The 8,174-nt window shown below is 44.8% G+C and overlaps 1 protein-coding gene across 1 annotated transcript; it reads left to right on the top strand.

Moving 5' to 3' along the window:
• Positions 1–3,357: 3,357 nt before the first annotated feature.
• On the top strand, positions 3,358–4,229 carry LOC107044202. Its single transcript, XM_015265999.1, has 2 exons — positions 3,358–3,789; positions 3,891–4,229. The coding sequence occupies exons 1-2, from the start codon at positions 3,775–3,777 to the stop codon at positions 4,227–4,229; spliced, it is 354 nt and encodes a 117-aa protein (XP_015121485.1). The 5' UTR covers positions 3,358–3,774.
• The last annotated feature ends 3,945 nt before the right edge of the window (positions 4,230–8,174 follow it).

The raw sequence follows: 8,174 nt of genomic DNA, 5'->3' as shown, positions 1-8,174 counted from the left end.
AGAGAGAGAGAGAGAGAGAGAGAGAGAGAGAGCAATATCGTTGCGCTCTTTTGTCTCGTAGAATGGTGGGGCGGGCACACACACATATGCTGCATATCACATGGATGTGCGCCCGCTTAAAAATCACTCCCCATTATCCCACCCTTAATTGCCAATAACTTTTTAGGGGTGAGTCTGATCAAAAAGTGCAAGAGGACTTTTCTGCTCATAATCACCCCCTGATCCTAGGGTGTTCAGATGTACATGTACTTCTGAAACACCCTGTATATCTGACTTTGAGTCTTTTCTGAGGGAAAAAGGGTTTGATGGTCCTAATATTGATGGTATAAATGATTTACTTCTGGTATTATTTGCTGACGACACGGTCCTCCTTTCCAGAAACCGACCGCTCTTCATGAAACTGTTCACTGCTTTAGAAGACAACTGCAAAGAGAAAGGTCTCGAGATCAATACGAGTAAAACTAAAGTCCTTATCTTCAAAGAAAGAGGTAACCCCAAAAAGCTAAAAGAAATGTCCTTCAAACTCTATGGTGAAAATTTAGATATTGTTAAATCCTTCAATTATCTGGGTGTCACTATTGTAATGGACCCGAGCGGTTGGGTTCAATTAGGGATGAATTACACGCGGGTAGTTAATAGAAATAATTACTTTATTCGGAATTGGTTTTTTAATCATTAATTTAAAAGTTATTGAATAAATAAAACTTGGTTTGATACTGAATATATCAAGCGAGTATAAAGTATAAAGAAGGTAATCAAAGAATTGACAAGTAACTGGCCCCGAGACAACGATTACACGAGTTTTTATCACCTCATGTAATACGATTGCATCAGGTCATTGTTCTTCGTCGCACACCCGCAAGGCATCGGGTGACGTCTTCCTGGTGTACGCGAAGGCCAGTCGTCGGGGCGCAAAGTGCTGACGCTGCACCCCAGTTATCTGTATTCGACGTTAACTCGTGAAGTTTTATTCACGAGTTTTTAATGTTATTTCATATTTCTTCATTCCACTGTTTGTTTCGAATAACTTGTGCCACTTTCGTCACTTCATGTTATTCGAATAAGCAGTTGAATTTTGAGAAGTTATTTGGGGCATAACATCCCTCCCCGCCAGGGAAGAAAATTACTACCCTCAGGAATTTTCTCTATTAACCCTAACTCACCGATATAAACCTTAATTAATAAGGTTTCTTACATTAATAATCAATATTACAAATTAAATACAATACATAAATTCTTATGCTACTTCGAAGCTAGGCGTTTCTCTTTTGGGTGCTGGCCAAGGTGTTCGACACCAGCAGTAAAGGGTTAGCCCCGAGATGAATGCTAGTATCACCATTACCCCGATAAATATCGATGATGGGTGTGTAAGAAATTCTCGATAATCGAACTTCTTTTCNTAATTTTTGTTTTCATTCTCTTCGCACTTTCGAAAATTCAACCCTCCGTCCCCAAAAGGCGCTAAGGGATGAAACTCGTGTCATTGAATTGAGCATTTAATACTCAATAAGTGACACAAGTTTCATTCCTTAGCTATAATTCGGGGGGGAGGGATGAATTTTCAACNCCAGCTCTTTCACGTTTCCAACGACATTGTTCAGCTGGATGTCACTCAGATTGAATCTTCGTTGCTCGAGCTGAGTGGTGGTGACGTCATCTAACGTCAAGTTCAATTTTGGGTGAACATGAGCGTTGTATGTTACCTCATGCAACTTCCGCCCTCTTATGGTGAAGTCGGAAGCGACTATCTCGCAAAAGTCCTTGACCCTCAAAGTCCCTGAGTCCTCCAGAGTATCCCTTACTTGCTCGTCGCCGCAGGTGACCTCTACTCCCTCGGGTTCTGGGGCTACATAGAACCATGCGTTATCTTTTCTCATTTTAATTAGAATGAGCCCTTGAAGCTGTAGATGCTTCACAACACATGTAGTTGGCATCTTCTCAGTATTCACGTACATTTGCACTTCACATGGGCTTGTATCTTTTATTTTTTGTATGGGCAAAGACTCAGTGCTTAAGTATTGCCCTCGAATCTGCTTACAGCGATTTAATTGTCCCTCGGTCATTGGCACGAATTGCTGCGTTGCCCCGTGGATAACCAGAAGTTCGTTCTTCGCCTCCAAGTATGAGTGATACCCGTTCGTTGTTCGCACAGGAATTCCATGCGTCAGCGTAACGTCGAACGCTTGAAAATTGACGAGTGGTATCTCTACCAAGGTAACAATTTTAAATCCAAATACATGAACGTGGACGGTGGATACCTCCTGCATTTGATACATCCCGCCTACTTCGAGCTCAAAGGGGAAACTTAAACCCTTCGGTAACTTCGCTGTTTTAAGAAGGGCAACTAAACTCCTCTCTGTGAATACCCCTGAATCCATTAGCTTCCCTTTGGCGTCAGTCAGTAGCTTCTTGATCTTCGCAGCATCCCTCATTACTCCGGTGTAGATAGCTTCCAGTATCATGAGATGCTCGTCCAGATCAACCTTATCTGTGATCGTTAATACCTCGTAATCTTTCTCCTTTAAGGACTTCATGAGGATTTCTTCATTCTTCTGAATCATCTCCTCCGTATGTCCCAACTGATAGATAGTTGAATTTACGATCTCCATTTGTTTCTTAGAACTCTCAAAAGTCCCTTCAACCCCACTTTCTAATCGTGAAAGTCTCTGGTTGATGATAAGTGCATCCTCAGCATCCATTGTACCGAACAATGATTTTGCGACAGTCCCTAGACCGTCTATAAGACCTCGGCGTTTTCTAGAATCGTTGATCCCCAGCATCCCGGAGATAACATCTTTAGTCTCCGCAAAGTCCTCAGCCCACTGAGTAATTATCAGCTGGAAATTTTTCCCGCTTTCGTATGCTCCTCGACTGCATTGCTCCTTAGCGAGTTCAAGATGTCTATGGACCTGATCAGCTCTCAGCATCCAAGGCCCCACATCTGTAGATGCAGCGATACTCCATACTTGATTACTCAGATACAATCTTCCGATAGGCTCAAAATGAATTCCAGGAGTGTCAATAAATTTCTCAACCACATGCCCCTCCCCCCTTATTTGAGGTGCCATGCTTCCCAGCATGAGCATTATTAAGGCCGTTGCAAAATTTATCGACTTCCGTGTTTTTGCGAAATCACAGGTTCTTGAACTTGAGTTGGACGTCGACTTTAGGTGACGTTGCCTTGACGGCAGCCATGTTTGTCGACGTTGCACCCCTAGACATAAAAGTGCCTGTCGTCCCCAACAAGTCACAGTCCTCTTAAAAATTCCAAGTGGAAAGGTTATAATACCCCATAGCATCAAGATGAATAGTGCCAAGTGCTTTAAGTGCGGAATTGCTGGACATGTTTCACGAAAGTGTCCCTTCGCTGAGTGTGGAACATCTACCAACTGCGGAATCTGTTCGAGATCTCGTCGATTTCGACCTCGACCAACAGTATCCGTCTCTGCAGTTGTCAAAAGATGTTTTACTTGTGGTGAGCCCGGACATCTCTCCCGTTCTTGCCCACTGCGTATCAGCATCCGTCCTGCAACCCGTCCTGCGCCTTCTTCGGGATCTCCGTTGAAGACTAACCAGTCCAAGGGTTCAACTGGAAAACCAGCGCCCCGCTGCCGTGTTTGTCGCACCTTTGAGCACCACCCTCTGGACTGCTCTCCGGACCAATCAAGTAGACCTGCCAGGAGAAGTGTGTGGGATCGACTCGGACCGCTCGTTCCTCGACCAAAATGCTCCGTCAAGAAACACCCATATTTAAAGCACTCGGTGGATGCATTCATGTTTAAATATCTGGTAAGTCCGAATACCTCCTCTACTCTCCTAACAACCTGTTCTTTTCCGACCGTCTCAGTCTCTATTTCTTCTAATTTTTGCCTGTTTTTTGACATTTCTAGTGTGACAGATTTCCCTATCGACCCGGATACGTCAATCTGGAGTTCAAAAATAAAGTCAAGCAATGGAGAATCAGTAGAGGGAAGAACCTGAATGCCCTTTGGGATCTTCCGATCCGTTCCGACATTGAGATAGATGTCCAGGACGTCTTCAATCTTCGTGGTCTCTTTCAAGAATCTCCAACAGCTCAGCCATGTCATGTACCCCAATTTCTGGAAGATACTGGAACTAGATGTGCTCGCTGTCATTCCTACTGCTGGGACTATCCGGATTTCTTCTACCTGGGAAGAACCTGGCACACCCGAAACAGTCTCAGTGCTCCGATTATACCTTGGAATTAATTGTTTAATTGAATAAACACATGGCAAGGTCAATCTTATTTTTTCCATAAAAAATTCCTTATCCCAAAAATAAGAAATTTCCAGGTCTTCGAAGAGTTGTAACGTCCGAGGCAGAGGTACATATAGTCATGCCTCTACAAAAGGACGTAGTCGGTTGATGTGGACTCTCTGTGTTTTCTTCTTTCCTCCGCTTCGAATTATATAGTTCACATCAGATTTCTTCTCTACAATTTCGTAAGGACCGATCCAGGGCTGTGTCAACTTCTTCGATCTTCCGCGTCGCAAAACATCGTTTTTCAACAGGACTTTGTCGCCAACTTTGAACACCATTGGCTCCGCATCTCTGTCATATTGAACTTTCGATCGTTCTTTCACCTTGTCAAGGGTCTCTCTCGCCTCCTGATGAGCTGCACGTAATCTTTCCCGTAGCTCCTGAGCAAAGTCATCGTAGCAGTACGTCAAACGAGGCGGCTGTTTCACGGCTGTCGGTAATTCAGCGCGTCTTCCAAAAATTAGCTCAAATGGCGTCATTTTTGTTGCCGTGTGGGGCGTAGTGTTGTACGCAAACATGGCGTATGGAAGCCACGTATCCCAATCAGTTTGATCCTCCTGAATGAAGCCTCTCAGGTACTCCGCTAGAGTGCGATGCGACCTCTCAACAATGCCATTGGTCTGCGGATGATATGCCGTTGTCTGTATCTTCTTTATTTTCAAAAGTCTACAGACATTTTTGAATATTTCCCCCACGAAATTTGGTCCTTGATCCGTGAGAAGTCTCTGTGGCGTTCCATATTCACAAATTATTTTCTCCGCGAACGCACGTCCGACGGTGTTAGCCTCCTGGTCTGGAATAGGAATAGCTTTGCTGAATTTCGTCAGAGCATCCTGGAACGTCAAGATGTACTTATTTCCAGCGCTCGTCACGGGCAATGGACCAACTATATCCATAGCACATTGCTCAAACGCCGTCTGAGGGGTTTCTCCGACGATCATGGGCACCTTCGTAGCTTTTCCCAGCTTGTTGAGTTGACATTCCTCACAGCTTCCCACGTATTTCTCCACGTCAGATTTCATTCCCTTCCAATAGAATCTCTGTTTCAATTTAGCGTACATTCGCTTTTTCCCAGGATGACCAGCTACCGGTGTATCGTGGTATTCCCGTAGTATTTCCAAAACCTCATCGTCAGCAGGTGTGATGACCCCGCTGTCCGAGCCCGTACTCGCAACTGTCTCCGTCTCTTTCTTCGACTGCGCTCGAGTTACAATATTGATACGGCTCAACGCGTCGGCGTTGGTATTTAATTTCCCGGGCTTGTATACCACCTCGAAATCATACTCCTCTAATTTTAGACGCCAATGCACGAGATTCGAACCTGGATCCTTAACGTTAAGGATCCATCTTAAAGGCCTATGATCGGTAACGACAGTGAACTTTCGCCCATACAGGTAGGGTCGGAAGTGATGAGCACCCCACACAATGGCTACTAGTTCCCTCTCAATCGTACTGTATTTCTGCTCCGCAGGATTAAGCGTCCGGCTGGCATAGGCAATTGGCAGATCCTTTCCGATCTCCCCCTGCGACAACACAGCTCCCACAGCCTTGTTTGACGCATCCGTAGTCAGCAGAAATGGCCTCTGGAAATCTGGATATTGCAGGATCGGCGCTGTAAACAGAGCTGATTTCAGGCTCTCAAACGCGCTCTCCTCCACTGTCCCCCAGGTCCAGGCGACGTCCTTTCTTAGAAGGTTCGACAAAGGTTTTGCGATTTTGGAAAAATCCCTAATGAATTTCCGGTAGTAACCTGCCAGACCCAAAAAGGACATTATTTCCTTTTCACTCTGAGGCTCCGGAAAATCCTTTACTGCTTCTATTTTACTAGGATCGGCCTTGATCCCATCTTTGGGGATAATATGTCCCAAATACACGACTTCTCGTCTTAAGAAATTGCACTTGTCAGGTTGGAGTCTCAGGTTTGCATCCCTCAGGCGCTGCAGGACTTCCCTCAGCCTCTTATTATGCTCCTGTAGATCCGGGCCAAAGATTACGATGTCATCCAGATATATAAAACATCGGATACCCTGAACTCCAGCCAAAACAGAATTCATTAACCTCTGGAACGTTGCAGGACCGCCCTTAACCCCGAAAAGCAATCTGTTAAATTCGTAGTGCCCATAGGGTGTCGAAAAAGCAGTCTTGCACTTGTCCTCTTCTTTTACGGGAATTTGATGAAAACCCGAGGCCAAATCCTGAGTTGAGAAATACGTTGCATTACCCAACCGATCCAAAATGTCAGTAATATTGGGCAACGGAAATGAATCACCAACCGTGACGTCATTCAACCGTCGAAAATCGACGACAGCACGAAATTTCACCTTGCCCGAAGCATCCATTTTCTTCGGTACGACGAGCAGAGGCGTATTCCATTGACTTTTACTAGGTCGCAGGACGCCACTTTGCAGCATCTCCTCGACCTGCCGGTCAATCTCCCCCATCTGCGCATCTGGTAACCGGTGAGGTCTCACGTTGATGGGCGCGGTGCCAGGTTTCAAGGGAATTTCATATTCTAGATGATCGGTCACCCCTGGTGAATCCCCTGGTAATTGCACGATAGAGTTATACTCCTCCAGGATTTCCAGAAGAGAGTCCCTCTCTTCCCTGTTCAGATGGTCAATCCTCAAATTCTCGTGCAACATCTTAACGCGATCTTTTATTTCGGTTTTCTTGGAACTTCTCAACATCATAATAATTTCTTTCGAGGGTAGAGGTTCAAGTCCTACAGTTGGTAGATCGATAAATACATCATTATCGTTGGTATTGATTACACAAACGACTGCTTGACCATTTACCGCCCTGGTTAAGCATTCTCCCATGAATACTCCTTTTACCAGTTGTTTTTTCTGCGTGATCCCAGTCGTTGCACCGCGTGTAGGAACTCGAACTAAAATTTCACTTCTGGCTTCAATTTTTGCGGGCTCTCTGTCTTGGAATAAATCGAAAGGACGTCCATTAATTATTAACGCCTTTCCGTGCATTGTTTGCACATCTAGGCTAGACGAAGACAAAAAATCCTCGCCTAGTATACCTCCGATGCAAGGAAAACTCTCAGGTACTACTTGAAAGGCATGTCCCAGGTATTTTCTACCAATTTTCAGGTATAATACCACCTCCCCCAAGGTTGCCACATCCTGATTGGAGATTCCTCTCAGGACTCGATTCCCCGGTGAGATTTCAACATCGTCCTCTAATTTATCTTTTCGTACAAGAGATGCTTTCGCTCCCGAATCTGCCAGGAATAAAGTAGGCTCCTTCAATTCAGCTGCACTGAGTAAAATCTGCGTTTTAATCTCAGCAGCCTTTGCTGGTTTTATCATCTGCCTTTTAGATTTTTTTGAAGAATTCCTCCCCTCCTCGGAAGATTTCACCATCATCACTTGATAAGCCCCCACTGGTAGAACTTTATCAGCATCAGCTTTCTCGCCTTTCTTTTTTGCAGAGTTGTTGTTATTGCTGGCCGTTTTGTCGTTTTTGTGTGTCGAGGCCATACCATCTTTGCTATTGGTCAATTCTGACGGAACTTTTTGTGAATTAGGTATCCCCAATCTTTTTTTCAACTTACGACAATCCGTAGCCTCATGACCTGCATATTTGCAGTATTTACAAACGGTCTCAAAAGCGTTGACGCTGCGTCTTTCCGTTGCAACTGGTAACGTTGACTTACGCTGTCCGTTATTACGACATTCCTTCGATTGATGCCCCGGCTGTCCGCAAGTAAAACATTTCCCAGTTGATAGCCTACCCAGAGAACTTCGATTTCCTCCGGAAAAATTCTTCTGCGCTGTTGTAACTCCTCCACTCTTCCCCTTGTGCGCGCCAGAAATAGTTTTTTCTAGCTCTATAGCTCCCACACAAGCCTCATGGAGAGTTTTGAAATTATGTGCTCGTAC

The sequence above is a fragment of the Diachasma alloeum genome, unplaced genomic scaffold (assembly GCF_001412515.2).
Source record: "Diachasma alloeum isolate Michigan unplaced genomic scaffold, Dall2.0 Dall_scaffold_00686, whole genome shotgun sequence".
In the NCBI taxonomy this organism is placed as follows: domain Eukaryota; kingdom Metazoa; phylum Arthropoda; class Insecta; order Hymenoptera; family Braconidae; genus Diachasma; species Diachasma alloeum.
This window is presented reverse-complemented; position numbering and strand designations above follow the sequence as displayed.